General features: G+C 45.2%; 1 protein-coding gene across 1 annotated transcript in view; it reads left to right on the top strand.

Annotated features, from left to right (window-relative positions):
• ATRNL1 (attractin like 1) overlaps positions 1–18,472 on the top strand; it is a gene marked incomplete at its 5' end in the record, with an annotated part of 491,004 nt that overhangs the window by 432,133 nt on the left and 40,399 nt on the right. The window contains one exon of the mRNA XM_075842684.1: positions 18,198–18,312. Within this exon, the coding sequence (XP_075698799.1) occupies positions 18,198–18,312 (115 nt within the window). The remainder of the gene's footprint in view (positions 1–18,197; positions 18,313–18,472) is intronic.

The raw sequence follows: 18,472 nt of genomic DNA, 5'->3' as shown, positions 1-18,472 counted from the left end.
CCCGTCCTCATACATTACCCATCATAGTGACCCCTCCTCATACATTACCCATCATAGTGACCCGTCCTCATACATTACCCATCATAGTGACCCCTTCTCATACATTACCCATCATAGTGACCCCTCCTCATACATTACCCATCATAATGACCCGTCCTCATACATTACCCATCATAGTGACCCGTCCTCATACATTACCCATCATAGTGACCCGTCCTCATACATTACCCATCATAGTGACCCGTCCTCATACATTACCCATCATAGTGAACCCTCCTCATACATTACCCATCATAGTGACCCGTCCTCATACATTACCCATCATAGTGACCCCTCCTCATACATTACCCATCATAGTGACCCCTCCTCATACATTACCTATCATAGTGACCCGTCCTCATACATTACCCATCATAGTGACCCGTCCCCATACATTACCCATCATAGTGACCCGTCCCCATACATTACCCATCATAGTGACCCGTCCCCATACATTACCCATCATAGTGACCCGTCCCCATACATTACCCATCATAGTGACCCCTCCTCATACATTACCAATCATAGTGAACCCTCCTCATACATTACCCATCATAGTGACCCGTCCCCATACATTACCCATCATAGTGACCCGTCCCCATACATTACCCATCATAGTGACCCCTCCTCATACATTACCCATCATAGTGAGCCCTCCTCATACATTACCCATCATAGTGACCCCTCCTCATACATTACCCATCATAGTGACCCCTCCTCATACCTTACCCATCATAGTGACCCCTCCTCATACATTACCCATCATAGTGACCCCTCCTCATACTTTACCCATCATAGTGACCCCTCCTCATACATTACCCATCATAGTGACCCGTCCTCATACATTACCCATCATAGTGACCCGTCCTCATACATTACTCATCGTAGTGACCCGTCCCCATACATTACCCATCGTAGTAACCCGTCCCCATACATTACCCATCGTAGTGACCCGTCCTCATACATTACCTATCGTAGTGACCCCTCCTCATACATTACCCATCGTAGTAACCCGTCCTCATACCTTACCCATCGTAGTGACCCCTCCTCATACATTACCCATCGTAGTGACCCGTCCTCATACATTACCCATCGTAGTGACCCGTCCTCATACATTACCCATCGTAGTGACCCGTCCTCATACATTACCCATCGTAGTGACCCGTCCTCATACATTACCCATCGTAGTGACCCGTGCTCATACATTACCCATCGTAGTGACCCGTCCTCATACATTACCCATCGTAGTGACCCGTCCTCATACATTACCCATCGTAGTGACCCGTCCTCATACATTACCCATCGTAGGAACCCGTCCTCATACATTGACCCATCGTAGGCACCCGTCCTCATACATTGACCCATCGTAGTCACCCGTCCTCATACCTTACCCATCGTAGTGACCCGTTCTCATACATTACCCATCGTAGTGACCCGTCCTCATACATTACCCATCGTAGTGACCCCTCCTCATACATTAACCATCATAGTAACCCGTCCTCATACATTACCCATCATAGTAACCCGTCCTCATACATTACCCATCATAGTGACCCGTCCTCATACATTACCCATCATAGTGGCCCGTCCCCATACATTACCCATCGTAGTGACCCGTCCTCATACATTACCCATCGTAGTGACCCCTCCGCATACATTACCCATCATAGTGACCCCTCCTCATACATTACCCATCATAGTGACCCCTCCTCATACATTACCCATCATAGTGACCCCTCCTCATACATTACCCATCATAGTAACCCCTCCTCATACATTACCCATCATAGTAACCCCTCCTCATACATTACCCATCATAGTGACCCGTCCCCATACATTACCCATCATAGTGACCCGTCCCCATACATTACCCATCATAGTGACCCCTCCTCATACATTACCCATCATAGTGACCCCTCCTCATACATTACCCATCATAGTGACCCCTCCTCATACATTACCCATCATAGTGACCCCTCCTCATACATTACCCATCATAGTGACCCTTCCTCATACATTACCCATCATAGTGACCCCTCCTCATACATTACCCATCATAGTGACCCCTCCTCATACATTACCCATCATAGTGACCCCTCCTCATACATTACCCATCATAGTGACCCGTCCTCATACATTACCCATCATAGTGACCCGTCCCCATACATTACCCATCATAGTGACCCGTCCTCATACATTACCCATCGTAGTGACCCGTCCTCATACATTACCCATCGTAGTGCCCCCTCCTCATACATTACCCATCGTAGTGACCCGTCCTCATACCTTACCCATCGTAGTGACCCGTCCTCATACCTTACCCATCGTAGTGACCCCTCCTCATACATTACCCATCGTAGTGACCCGTCCTCATACATTACCCATCGTAGTGACCCGTCCTCATACATTACCCATCGTAGTGACCCGTGCTCATACATTACCCATCGTAGTGACCCCTCCTCATACATTACCCATCATAGTGACCCGTCCTCATACATTACCCATCATAGTGACCCATCCTCGTACATTACCCATCATAGTGACCCCTCCTCATACATTACCCATTATTGCTCCCTGTGAATGAAGGATTCAAGCGGTGATTGACGTGCTGTATCGTCAGGCGGCGCTTTTAATTTTTGGACGTTCCGTACACGGCTGATTTCCAGGGAGGACCTGTAATGTAACACCTGCAGGAAGTACCACAAGATTCCTTATGTCCAGGGAGTAGTGGCTCCAGTTTCATAAAAAATGGTTTACCTCCATATAGTGTAACACGTGGATGTGCCATCCTAGAGGAACACGTGGATGTGCCCCTCTGGAGGAGCACGTGGATGTGCCCCTCTGGAGGAGCACGTGGATGTGCCCCTCTGGAGGAGCACGTGGATGTGCCCCTCTGGAGGAGCACGTGGATGTGCCCCTCTGGAGGAGCACGTGGATGTGCCCCTCTGCAGGAACACGTGGCTGTGCCCCTCTGCAGGAACACGTGGCTGTGCCCCTCTGGAGGAACACGTGGCTGTGCCCCTCTGCAGGAACACGTGGCAGTGCCCCTCTGCAGGAACACGTGGCTGTGCCCCTCTGCAGGAACACGTGGCTGTGCCCCTCTGCAGGAACACGTGGCTGTGCCCCTCTGCAGGAATACGTGGCTGTGCCGCCCTGCAGGAACACGTGGATGTGCCCCTCTGGAGGAACACGTGGATGTGCCCCTCTGGAGGAACACGTGGATGTGCCGCTCTGGAGGAACACGTGGATGTGCCGCTCTGGAGGAACACGTGGATGTGCCGCTCTGGAGGAACACGTGGATGTGCCGCTCTGGAGGAACACGTGGAGGTGCCGCTCTGGAGGAACACGTGGACGTGCCGCTCTGGAGGAACACGTGGACGTGCCGCTCTGGAGGAACACGTGGACGTGCCGCCCTGGAGGAACACGTGGACGTGCCGCCCTGGAGGAACACGTGGACGTGCCGCCCTGGAGGAACACGTGGATGTGCCGCTCTGCAGGAACACGTGGATGTGCCGCTCTGGAGGAACACGTGGATGTGCCGCTCTGGAGGAACACGTGGATGTGCCGCTCTGCAAGAACACGTAGTTGTGCTCAGCTGTGACTTGTTATCGGAGCCGCTTTGTACATGACTGTGTTCTCTTTGTGGTTTTGCGCTCCTATCCCGTCTGCACCACGCTCAGGTGTAACGTACGCGGCGGCATGTATTCTGTCAGATCTGTTACGGGCCGGCGATCTGTTACATTACACAAAAGGAAACCATTTCTTAGCGTTTAGGACGTGCGTCTGCTTAATCTCCGTTATTAGGTTTAGATGCACAGAGGGCGCAGCTCGTAAATATGGCGGTTACATTGTGCAGGTGATACATACGTGTGACCTTACTGATACTCGTGGGTCTAAGCTGCTTGTGTGCGCCATTTTTTTATGTCAGTAATTGGCACCTCAATACGTTACATTGCTCGCAGATCCGTAACCACGCCCCTTCTGTAAAAAAACGTTTTAAAAAATTGCGCCTTATCCCTCCTGCATAGAAAGTGGCGCACACTGACCTTCTTTCATGACGCATTTGTGGCCGGTTTATACGGATGACGCCACCACCACGTCTGGAGCCATGTCGTGTACTGCAGCACTGAAACCAAATTCATCAGCAAACTCGTGTAACTTGCATCCGAAAAATGACGAGCACCATATTTATGACCAAATAACTTGCGCCAAAGTTATTATCACAAAATAATGGCATACATGTGTAAGAGTCATGCGGGGTGGGGAGGGGAGGCGTCTCGTGTTCAGGAGTTGTTATTCAGGACGCACCATTTTGATAGATTTGGCGCAAGCTGTATGACGCTCTTACGACATTATGGGTGAACGCGCCCGCTGTATCTCAGCATTTCCTCCGGACAGGACGCGGTTAACAAATGACCCAGTTGTTCTTAACTTTGATCTGTAATTTTTCTTGAAGAAATCTCGTCTTCCCAACGGAAACGCACCAACTGATTACCATCTTCGCTGAGACGCGGCTGCTGCTAATAAGGAAAAGCCAATTAACGTCTTTGTATTACTCAGCAGTTCGGAGAAGGATGTTACCTGAATCAAATTAACGGGGTCACCTGGGACCCCCGGCCTGGAACAATGGAGACGATCAAATGTGCCGAGGTTACAGCGAGCTGGGGGGGGAACGGTCTGCGCCATATATATGAACGCTCACCCCGCAATCTGTCCTCTCTACGTGTACAATCTATTGTTCCCTGTTATCAGCTATCTGGGGTAGGCTCTAACTGTAGTGTTCTCCAAAGTGATGTGACAGGAAATATAGAAACCTCCCCTCCCCCATGATCACCACTTTATATCACATTATATCCTCCAGAGACATTACATCATATATGTGACTGATATCAGCCGCTCCTCTTATATCACTCCAGCACTATTATATCCTCCAGACATTACATCATGTGTGACTGATATCAGCCGCTCCTCTTATATCACTCCAGCACTATTATATCCTCCAGACATTACATCATATGTGTGACTGATATCAGCCGCTCCTCTTATATCACTCCAGCACTATTATATCTTCCAGAGACATTACATCATATGTGACTGATATCAGCCGCTCCTCTTATATCACTCCAGTACTATTATATCCTCCAGAGACATTACATCATATGTGTGACTGATATCAGCCGCTCCTCTTATATCACTCCAGTACTATTATATCCTCCAGAGACATTACATCATATGTGTGACTGATATCAGCCGCTCCTCTTATATCACTCCAGCACTATTATATCCTCCAGAGACATTACATCATATGTGACTGATATCAGCCGCTCCTCTTATATCACTCCAGCACTATTATATCCTCCAGACATTACATCATATGTGACTGATATCAGCCGCTCCTCTTATATCACTCCAGTACTATTATATCCTCCAGAGACATTACATCATATGTGACTGATATCAGCCGCTCCTCTTATATCACTCCAGTACTATTATATCCTCCAGAGACATTACATCATATGTGACTGATATCAGCCGCTCCTCTTATATCACTCCAGTACTATTATATCCTCCAGAGACATTACATCATATGTGTGACTGATATCAGCCGCTCCTCTTATAACACTCCAGCACTATTATATCCTCCAGAGACATTACATCATATGTGTGACTGATATCAGCCGCTCCTCTTATAACACTCCAGTACTATTATATCCTCCAGAGACATTACATCATATGTGACTGATATCAGCCGCTCCTCTTATATCACTCCAGTACTATTATATCCTCCAGAGACATTACATCATATGTGACTGATATCAGCCGCTCCTCTTATAACACTCCAGCACTATTATATCCTCCAGAGACATTACATCATATGTGACTGATATCAGCTGCTCCTCTTATATCACTCCAGTACTATTATATCCTCCAGAGACATTACATCATATATGTGACTGATATCAGCTGCTCCTCTTATATCACTCCAGCACTATTATATCCTCCAGAGACATTACATCATATGTGACTGATATCAGCTGCTCCTCTTATATCACTCCAGCACTATTATATCCTCCAGACATTACATCATATGTGTGACTGATATCAGCCGCTCCTCTTATATCACTCCAGCACTATTATATCCTCCAGACATTACATCATATGTGTGACTGATATCAGCCGCTCCTCTTATATCACTCCAGTACTATTATATCCTCCAGAGACATTACATCATATATGTGACTGATATCAGCTGCTCCTCTTATATCACTCCAGCACTATTATATCCTCCAGAGACATTACATCATATGTGACTGATATCAGCTGCTCCTCTTATATCACTCCAGCACTATTATATCCTCCAGACATTACATCATATGTGTGACTGATATCAGCCGCTCCTCTTATATCACTCCAGCACTATTATATCCTCCAGACATTACATCATATGTGTGACTGATATCAGCTGCTCCTCTTATATCACTCCAGCACTATTATATCCTCCAGAGACATTACATCATATGTGACTGATATCAGCTGCTCCTCTTATATCACTCCAGCACTATTATATCCTCCAGACATTACATCATATGTGTGACTGATATCAGCCGCTCCTCTTATATCACTCCAGCACTATTATATCTTCCAGAGACATTACATCATATGTGACTGATATCAGCCGCTCCTCTTATATCACTCCAGTACTATTATATCCTCCAGAGACATTACATCATATGTGTGACTGATATCAGCCGCTCCTCTTATATCACTCCAGTACTATTATATCCTCCAGAGACATTACATCATATGTGTGACTGATATCAGCCGCTCCTCTTATATCACTCCAGCACTATTATATCCTCCAGAGACATTACATCATATGTGACTGATATCAGCCGCTCCTCTTATATCACTCCAGCACTATTATATCCTCCAGACATTACATCATATGTGACTGATATCAGCCGCTCCTCTTATATCACTCCAGTACTATTATATCCTCCAGAGACATTACATCATATGTGACTGATATCAGCCGCTCCTCTTATATCACTCCAGTACTATTATATCCTCCAGAGACATTACATCATATGTGACTGATATCAGCCGCTCCTCTTATATCACTCCAGTACTATTATATCCTCCAGAGACATTACATCATATGTGTGACTGATATCAGCCGCTCCTCTTATAACACTCCAGCACTATTATATCCTCCAGAGACATTACATCATATGTGTGACTGATATCAGCCGCTCCTCTTATAACACTCCAGTACTATTATATCCTCCAGAGACATTACATCATATGTGACTGATATCAGCCGCTCCTCTTATATCACTCCAGTACTATTATATCCTCCAGAGACATTACATCATATGTGACTGATATCAGCCGCTCCTCTTATAACACTCCAGCACTATTATATCCTCCAGAGACATTACATCATATGTGACTGATATCAGCCGCTCCTCTTATAACACTCCAGTACTATTATATCCTCCAGAGACATTACATCATATGTGTGACTGATATCAGCCGCTCCTCTTATATCACTCCAGCACTATTATATCCTCCAGACATTACATCATGTGTGACTGATATCAGCCGCTCCTCTTATATCACTCCAGCACTATTATATCCTCCAGACATTACATCATGTGTGACTGATATCAGCCGCTCCTCTTATATCACTCCAGCACTATTATATCCTCCAGACATTACATCATATGTGACTGATATCAGCCGCTCCTCTTATAACACTCCAGCACTATTATATCCTCCAGAGACATTACATCATATGTGACTGATATCAGCCGCTCCTCTTATAACACTCCAGCACTATTATATCCTCCAGAGACATTACATCATATGTGACTGATATCAGCTGCTCCTCTTATATCACTCCAGTACTATTATATCCTCCAGACATTACATCATATGTGTGACTGATATCAGCCGCTCCTCTTATATCACTCCAGTACTATTATATCCTCCAGAGACATTACATCATATATGTGACTGATATCAGCTGCTCCTCTTATATCACTCCAGCACTATTATATCCTCCAGAGACATTACATCATATGTGACTGATATCAGCCGCTCGTCTTATATCACTCCAGCACTATTATATCCTCCAGACATTACATCATATGTGTGACTGATATCAGCCGCTCCTCTTATATCACTCCAGTACTATTATATCCTCCAGAGACATTACATCATATATGTGACTGATATCAGCTGCTCCTCTTATATCACTCCAGCACTATTATATCCTCCAGAGACATTACATCATATGTGACTGATATCAGCCGCTCGTCTTATATCACTCCAGCACTATTATATCCTCCAGACATTACATCATATATGTGACTGATATCAGCTGCTCCTCTTATATCACTCCAGCACTATTATATCCTCCAGAGACATTACATCATATGTGACTGATATCAGCCGCTCCTCTTATATCACTCCAGCACTATTATATCCTCCAGACATTACATCATATGTGTGACTGATATCAGCCGCTCCTCTTATATCACTCCAGCACTATTATATCCTCCAGACATTACATCATATGTGTGACTGATATCAGCTGCTCCTCTTATATCACTCCAGCACTATTATATCCTCCAGAGACATTACATCATATGTGACTGATATCAGCTGCTCCTCTTATATCACTCCAGCACTATTATATCCTCCAGACATTACATCATATGTGTGACTGATATCAGCCGCTCCTCTTATATCACTCCAGCACTATTATATCCTCCAGAGACATTACATCATATGTGTGACTGATATCAGCCGCTCCTCTTATATCACTCCAGCACTATTATATCCTCCAGAGACATTACATCATATGTGTGACTGATATCAGCCGCTCCTCTTATAACACTCCAGTACTATTATATCCTCCAGAGAGATTACATCATATGTGACTGATATCAGCCGCTCCTCTTATAACACTCCAGTACTATTATATCCTCCAGAGACATTACATCATATGTGACTGATATCAGCCGCTCCTCTTATAACACTCCAGTACTATTATATCCTCCAGAGACATTACATCATATGTGACTGATATCAGCCGCTCCTCTTATATCACTCCAGCACTATTATATCCTCCAGAGACATTACATCATATATGTGACTGATATCAGCAGCTCCTCTTATATCACTCCAGTACTATTATATCCTCCAGAGACATTACATCATATGTGTGACTGATATCAGCCGCTCCTCTTATAACACTCCAGTACTATTATATCCTCCAGAAACATTACATCATATGTGTGACTGATATCAGCCGGTCCTCTTATATCACTCCAGCACTATTATATCCTCCAGAGACATTACATCATATGTGTGACTGTTATCAGCCGCTCCTCTTATATCACTCCAGTACTATTATATCCTCCAGAGACATTACATCATATGTGACTGATATCAGCTGCTCCTCTTATATCACTCCAGCACTATTATATCCTCCAGAGACATTACATCATATGTGTGACTGATATCAGCCGCTCCTCTTATATCACTCCAGTACTATTATATCCTCCAGAGACATTACATCATATGTGTGACTGATATCAGCCGCTCCTCTTATAACACTCCAGTACTATTATATCCTCTAGAGACATTACATCATATGTGTGACTGATATCAGCCGCTCCTCTTATATCACTCCAGTACTATTATATCCTCCAGAGACATTACATCATATATGTGACTGATATCAGCCGCTCCTCTTATAACACTCCAGTACTATTATATCCTCCAGAGACATTACATTATATGTGTGACTGATATCAGCCGCTCCTCTTATATCACTCCAGCAGTATTATATCCTCCAGATACATTACATCATGTGTGACGGATATCAGCCGCTCCTCTTATAACACTCCAGCACTATTATATCCTCCAGACATTACATCATATGTGACTGATATCAGCCGCTCCTCTTATATCACTCCAGTACTATTATATCCTCCAGACATTACATCATATGTGACTGATATCAGCCGCTCCTCTTATATCACTCCAGTACTATTATATCCTCCAGAGACATTACATCATATGTGACTGATATCAGCCGCTCCTCTTATAACACTCCAGTACTATTATATCCTCCAGACATTACATCATATGTGACTGATATCAGCCGCTCCTCTTATAACACTCCAGCACTATTATATCCTCCAGAGACATTACATCATATGTGACTGATATCAGCCGCTCCTCTTATATCACTCCAGTACTATTATATCCTCCAGAGACACTACATCATATGTGTGACTGATATCAGCCGCTCCTCTTATAACACTCCAGCACTATTATATTCTCCAGAGACATTACATTATATGTGTGACTGATATCAGCCGCTCCTCTTATATCACTCCAGTACTATTATATCCTCCAGAGACATTACATCATATGTGACTGATATCAGCCGCTCCTCTTATAACACTCCAGTACTATTATATCATCCAGACATTACATCATATGTGACTGATATCAGCCGCTCCTCTTATATCACTCCAGTACTATTATATCCTCCAGAGACATTACGTCATATGTGTGACTGATATCAGCCGCTCCTCTTATATCACTCCAGTACTATTATATCCTCCAGAGACATTACATCATATGTGACTGATATCAGCCGATCCTCTTATATCACTCCAGTACTATTATATCCTCCAGAGACATTACATCATGTGTGACTGATATCAGCCGCTCCTCTTATAACACTCCAGCACTATTATATCCTCCAGAGACATTACATCATATGTGTGACTGATATCAGCCGCTCCTCTTATATCACTCCAGCACTATTATATCCTCCAGACATTACATCATATATGTGACTGATATCAGCCGATCCTCTTATATCACTCCAGTACTATTATATCCTCCAGAGACATTACATCATGTGTGACTGATATCAGCCGCTCCTCTTATAACACTCCAGTACTATTATATCCTCCAGAGACATTACATCATATGTGACTGATATCAGCCGCTCCTCTTATATCACTCCAGCACTATTATATCCTCCAGAGACATTACATCATATGTGTGACTGATATCAGCCGCTCCTCTTATAACACTCCAGTACTATTATATCCTCCAGAGACATTATATCATATGTGATTGATATCAGCCGCTCCTCTTATAACGCTCCAATACTGATATCAGCCGCTCCTCTTATAACGCTCCTGTACTGATATCAGCCGCTCCTCTTATAACGCTCCTGTACTGATATCAGCCGCTCCTCTTATAACGCTCCTGTACTGATATCAGCCGCTCCTCTTATAACGCTCCTGTAGTGATATCAGCTGCTCCTCTTATAACGCTCCTGTACTGATATCAGCCGCTCCCCTTATAACGCTCCTGTACTGATATCTGCTACGGTCTCTCTCACATTCTTTGTACAGTGGATATTGCAGGTCGGTGGATTGTGCGGCTCTGGGACAATAGACATAAGAAACTGAAGACATTCATATTTTGTCGGGCAAAGATTATAAAAGTGAAGATGAAGCGTTAGAAACGCACGGAAACAGAGGGATCGGAGCTGGATCAGGATTTTTGGGCTTTGTGGAGACTCCAGTATTAGATGTTGTGTAGGTTTAACCCCTGCAGTGCACAACCCTTCAAGAAACCTGATAACATCTCACTGTGGACCCCCCACCCTGAAATATAAAGAGTTGTGTTATATCACTACCTGTACTCCAATCGCATCCAGAGCTGCTTCCACAATTTAGCTTTTTGCTCATAGAAACAGTTTGCTATTTATTTTAACCCTGCAGTCAAACATGTGACCTAAGGTATTCTCGGTTGCACGGCGTTGTGCGATAACCGCGTGGCATTACTGCATACGCTTTTACTGCAACTTCTGTGTTCGCTGAATCGCAGCAAATCACAGTAAACATGTATGCAGCTTTAGGCGGTGTTCTCGAGCGCAACCGCACTGTGTGAATACACCCTGTGTAACGGACACCTGAGCTCACACAAAGCACTGCACTTGGGTAACACGAAAATCAGCGGATTTGTGTTCTCTGCTCCGGAGGTGACTGGAGTACATAAGATGCATTTCAAAGCCAAGAGAAGTGAAGCACAACATTAATTACAGTTACTGAACGTTCTCGGGGTGAGATACTTCACTCATCTTGTACTAATGTCATGTCGTACTCTAGTCACATCTAGATCTGCATTCACAATTGTTATGGCTGCCACTTGGACTGACAGACAGTGCTCATAATACACCGCATCCTGCTCTACTGCACTGTTGGGGACCTCTACAATAGACATCTGCGCTGGTGGAAATACTCCATCTACGACAATGAAGCACAGAAGAGCATGCACACGGGCCAGCTTTCAGTGTGACTGGAGTATACGACATAATCTTACTGCAGAATTGTTACTGGAGCTCTGGATGTGACTTGAGTATAAGACACAATCTTACTGCAGAATTGTGACTGGAGCTCTGGATGTGACTGGAGTATAACACACTATCTTACTGCAGAGTTGTGATTGCAGCTCTGGATGTGACTGGAGTATAAGACATAATCTTACTGCAGAATTGTGACTGGAGCTCTGCATGTGACTGGAGTATAAGACAATCTTACTGCAGAATTGTGACTGCAGCTCTGGATGTGACTGGAGTATAATACATAATCTTACCTCAGAGTTGTGACTGCAGCTCTGGATGTGACTGGAGTATAATACATAATCTTACTGCAGAGTTGTGACTGCAGCTCTGGATGTGACTGGAGTATAAGACATAATCTTACTGCAGAGTTGTGATTGCAGCTCTGGATGTGACTGGAGTATAAGACACAATCTAACAGCATCCTCGGCTTGTTCTGTACATGGTTGCACCTCGCTGTCCTCGGACTTTCAGCCTGACAAGAAGAGAAACAAATGTGTTTTAATCTTCGCAGATTCGCTGAGATATTAATGGAGATATAATCTGCGCGGTTCGCTCGCCGTATGTGTCATGTGACATCGCTGGGAACGCCGCGCTATAGGACGCATGATATTAGAAATGATCTGGGATGTAGAAATTTGCAGAATGGGAAGTGACTGGATTTGCGTCATGTCTGTCACCCTCCGCGCCATCACAGCCGCCATGACTGTACATTGACGTGTGGCGAACATCACTTTTGGTTTTGCGCCCAGCATTGGAGAATAAGTGCGCCAATGATGTCATCAAACACTGCAGCCGCCCCCCCCCCCCCATAGTAAAATCCCCCAAGACTCTTGCATGGAGTCCACAGAGGTCTCCTCCACAGGTAATAGATGCTGAGGGACCACCACTAACTGGCATCACCCAACTTTCCACAGACCCTGAATGGCATATCAATTTGAATGACTTTCTGCTCGCTCTCTACCTTTATGTCAGTCTTCACTGTTGTTGTGGCATTCCGTTCATGATCCAGGGGGGGGGGGTGAATTGTGGAAAGACACAAATCAATAATGTGATAGACCCTGTGATGATTCAGTAACGATGCTGCAGCTGTGACTGGGTCTATGGGGCTTTAGGAAGAGAAATGTAATGAGACTCTGTATCTGGTCCATGAGATTCACAGGTCTGCAGTACCAGATCCAGCCGTGGACCGGAGGGAGACCAATCTCATCCCTCCCCTGTAATATCAGCTAGTCAGTGCTGCTTGCCATGTGAGCTGACAATCTAATGTATACAGAAGAACAGGACATGGCTCTGTGAGGGACATTTGTGGGGTCCAGGATCCTGCTGTCTCTATGGGGACGTCCTGGGGGCTCAGTGACATCTGTTTGGGGAGACAGGTCGGGTCTGGGGTCTTCTCTGTGCTTGTATATGGATGTGCAGGAGCAGAGTAGAGGGGCCACATTGCAATAATCAACATGGGACCCTCCTTCCCAATGAGTGCCCCTCTGAGCCTCTGTCCATCCGTTTTTATAGGGACCTTAAAATACCGCTGTTCAGTCATGAAATAAGTCGTCACTTTGTGAAATAAACTTTGCTTTTATTTTGCTGCATTCTCTGGATGCAGCCTGCAGTGTAAAGAATGGAGGTTTTCATTCTGGTTGTCATGGCTACTTCCTGTATACATCACTACTGTAATTGTCATGTTACAACATCTTCTGAATGTTTCTAGTGAATATGTTGAGTGTCCCGGCCGCCGGTCCCCGATGTCGCCTCGTACTGAACGATCCCCACACTGTCCCCCATGACTCCGCTCCGCCCTGAGGACTCCTCACTCTCCCGGAGCCGCTGCGGCGTCTGAACAGGTTTTCTCTTTAGTCCATTACTGATCCGTTCAGGAGCCGCGAGCCGGGCCGATGCCGCACGCCAAGAAAGCAATTAGAATATTGGATGGAGAAATTACAGACTGATGCGTCTCTCGTCTTCTCGCCAGCCGAAATAATTATTGTGAGGGGGGAGGGGAGAGAAAGTTTGATGGGATCCGAGATGTACAGATCTCAGATGGGGCCGCGGTCAGGACTGATTGCGGGTGACGAGCCGGACATTGGGACTATAACCCCGGCGGACATTGGGACTATAACCCCGGCGGCTCTGAGCGGTCCATAATGTAAAGACACGAAACTCTGCGCCACCTGAGCTCACAATCTAATGGTAGAAACAATGGGACTTGTACTGCACGGCCAAAAGTAAGTGCCCCCTCAGCAGATCATCCCCGCGGGCTCGTCAAACATCTCAGTCCAAACCCCATGGACGTCATGGTGGGGGGTCCCGGACGCCTCAAGAAAGGTCCGGACGAGCGCCATTAATCTCTGTATAGTGAGAAGTTCTGCAACTTTGTAATAAACTTTGAATAATGTAATGGGGGAGGGGGACGGTTATTGGGGGTCCCCAGCGGGCGGAGGGCACATTGCGTTACTGAACACGTCCTCCTCTCGTTTCCTTCTGCAAATACTGTAGCGGAGCTAATTATAATGCAGCGCGGCCATATAACTGTCTCCGCGCCGCAGCCGCTGACGTACGACCGCTCTTACCGGTATAATTTGCTGCCATAAAAATACGTTTGAAAAACAAATGAAAATCAGTAAAAATGGTTTTAAAAGCTTTTACTAACAAATGGTTATTGAGAAACGATGCGCAGACCATGCGGAGAATCCCGAAACCGGCACAGCCTCCCGCGGCCGCAGAGCGGAACACAGCACCCAAAATCACTGCACCCGGGCACATTACTCATTCAGGAAGCTGGGTGACAAGTAATGCTGACCATGTGACCCATCACCCAGCTTTACCAGACACAGATATTACCAAGAAACATCTGAATACTGTACAGAAGAGGCGAAACTGGAAGCTCCTCACCCCCAATTCACATTACAGGACCCCCCACCCACCATGCGACATTTATAATACTCAGCTCCTTATATGGACAGACAGTCAAGTAATGTATGTACACAGTGACTCCACCAGCAGAATAGTGAGTGCAGCTCTGGAGTATAATACAGGATATAACTCAGGATCAGTACAGGATAAGTAATGTAATGTATGTACACAGTGACTCCACCAGCAGAATAGTGAGTGCAGCTCTGGAGTATAATACAGGATATAACTCAGGATCAGTACAGGATAAGTAATGTCATGTATGTACACAGTGACTCCACCAGCAGAATAGTGAGTGCAGCTCTGGAGTATAATACAGGATATAACTCAGGATCAGTACAGGATAAGTAATGTAATGTATGTACACAGTGACTCCACCAGCAGAATAGTGAGTGCAGCTCTGGAGTATAATACAGGATATAACTCAGGATCAGTACAGGATAAGTAATGTAATGTATGTACACAGTGACTCCACCAGCAGAATAGTGAGTGCAGCTCTGGAGTATAATACAGGATGTAACTCAGGATCAGTACAGGATAAGTAATGTATGTACACAGTGACTCCACCAGCAGAATAGTGAGCGCAGCTCTGGAGTATAATACAGGATGTAACTCAGGATCAGTACAGGATAAGTAATGTAATGTATGTACACAGTGACTCCACCAGCAGAATAGTGAGTGCAGCTCTGGTGTATAATACAGGATGTAACTCAGGATCAGTACAGGATAAATAATGTAATGTATGTACACAGTGACTCCACCAGCAGAATAGTGAGTGCAGCTCTGGAGTATAATACAGGATGTCACTCAGGATCAGTACAGGATAAGTAATGTATGTACACAGTGACGCCACCAGCAGAATAGTGAGTGCAGCTCTGGTGTATAATACAGGATGTAACTCAGGATCAGTACAGGATAAATAATGTAATGTATGTACACAGTGACTCCACCAGCAGAATAGTGAGTGCAGCTCTGGAGTATAATACAGGATGTAACTCAGGATCAGTACAGGATAAGTAATGTAATGTATGTACACAGTGACTCCACCAGCAGAATAGTGAGTGCAGCTCTGGAGTATAATACAGGATGTAACTCAGGATCAGTACAGGATAAGTAATGTAATGTATGTACACAGTGACTCCACCAGCAGAATAGTGAGTGCAGCTCTGGAGTATAATACAGGATGTAACTCAGGATCAGTACAGGATAAGTAATGTAATGTATGTACACAGTGACTCTACCAGCAGAATAGTGAGTGCAGCTCTGGAGTATAATACAGGATGTAACTCAGGATCAGTACAGGATAAGAAATGTAATGTATGTACACAGTGACTCCACCAGCAGAATAGTGAGTGCAGCTCTGGAGTATAATACAGGATGTAACTCAGGATCATTACAGGATAAGTAATGTAATGTATGTACACAGTGACTCCACCAGCAGAATAGTGAGTGCAGCTCTGGAGTATAATACAGGATATAACTCAGGATCAGTACAGGGTAGGTAATGTAATGTATGTACACAGTGACTCCACCAGCAGAATAGTGAGTGCAGCTCTGGAGTATAATACAGGATATAACTCAGGATCAGTACAGGATAAGTAATGTAATGTATGTACACAGTGACTCCACCAGCAGAATAGTGAGTGCAGCTCTGGAGTATAATACAGGATCAGTACAGGACATATATATATAACCCATGTAGACGGTCACTGCATATTCCCCTTTATATTCATGACTGCCACAGATGATGGTTTCGGTATACAGTGTATAGTGAGCGGGGGAGGGGTGATTATTTTGTCCTCGGTCGTTCCCTGGAGACACGGAGATTATATCACATCTGGAGTTTATATGAGTGATTTTTCAGTGCTGCAGTTTCGCTCGTATCAGGATCTCTCAGGTAGTCGGGGGTGTGAGGACTTTGTACAGTCCCATTTATCTTGTCAGCGTTTACATTAATCAGCGGGTCCATTCGTCACTTTTGCCGCCGCCGCGTGCGCTGACATAACTAAAATTACACGTGTAGAAAAATGTCATGGAGCAAATATCACCGCGTACAATCGCCGGAATCTTTCGTCTCAGTGAGTTCACCTGAATGCTGCTCCACAGCCGCTCTGCTCACTACTCTGGTCCTACCCAGCTTTCCTAGAGTCCAGAATGGCAAATCAGTTGGCACTGTCTCTGGTAAAGCTGGGTGATATGGGCACAGAGTTTATATTACTGCATAACTAGACTGATTGGCCAATCAGGAGTCTGGGAAAGCTGGGTCTCCTCCTGTGGGGAAGCTTTATTGTAAGTTACATTGGTTGTCACTCAGATTTCCCAAAACGTATAACTTTTCCCGATATAATTTCCGGGGGCGGCGACCTGCTTAATTTACGGAGTTCTTTTGTGCTTCACCTCAACATGTCCTGCTGTGATCTCAAGACTCTGCCATTCTGGATCTAGAAAAGCTGGGTGTGAGCATTCTAGTTAAGCAATGAATTAGCAGATGTTTGTTTCATGGGGCGCCTTCCCTGAAGGGGCTGAAAACACTAATATCCTATTGGGGTGTGGGCAGGATGAGGGGTGTGATGACTTAGTGGCCCCAATACAGTCATCTGCACCGCACGGCTATAAGCGGACGTATTCTTCACTGGGTCTTAAAGGGCCACACACACTATAGGATCATCTTCAGGCCGCTATTCTGCCACTGATCCCCCATCATTTATGCGCCTCCTCTATAGAGCGAGCTGACTGTTCCGCACACCCTATAGACACATATGTATCTTGTATATAGTGTAACCTCATCCATTGTTTCTTACAGGGCGTGCCAAAACCAATCGCCATCGAGCCGTGTTCTGGGAACAAAGCCGCCGTCCTGACCGTATTCCTCTGCCTGCCGAGAGGTTCAGCCGGAGTTCCTCCTCCAGGACAATCAGGTGAGACTTCTACATACAGTCCCGGCTGCACCGGGGTCAGGTTATGGGGTCATTATATATAGGAGGATCAAGAGCTTAACCCTTTCGCTGCCATGACAATTTTCTGTTTTGACCTACACAAAGAAAACCTGAATTATAAAATAAGAAAAATCCTATTATC

This window comes from Rhinoderma darwinii, chromosome 11 (genome assembly GCF_050947455.1).
Source record: "Rhinoderma darwinii isolate aRhiDar2 chromosome 11, aRhiDar2.hap1, whole genome shotgun sequence".
In the NCBI taxonomy this organism is placed as follows: domain Eukaryota; kingdom Metazoa; phylum Chordata; class Amphibia; order Anura; family Rhinodermatidae; genus Rhinoderma; species Rhinoderma darwinii.
The sequence above is the reverse complement of the archived record's forward strand: the minus strand, read 5'-3'. Positions and strand labels throughout refer to the sequence as shown.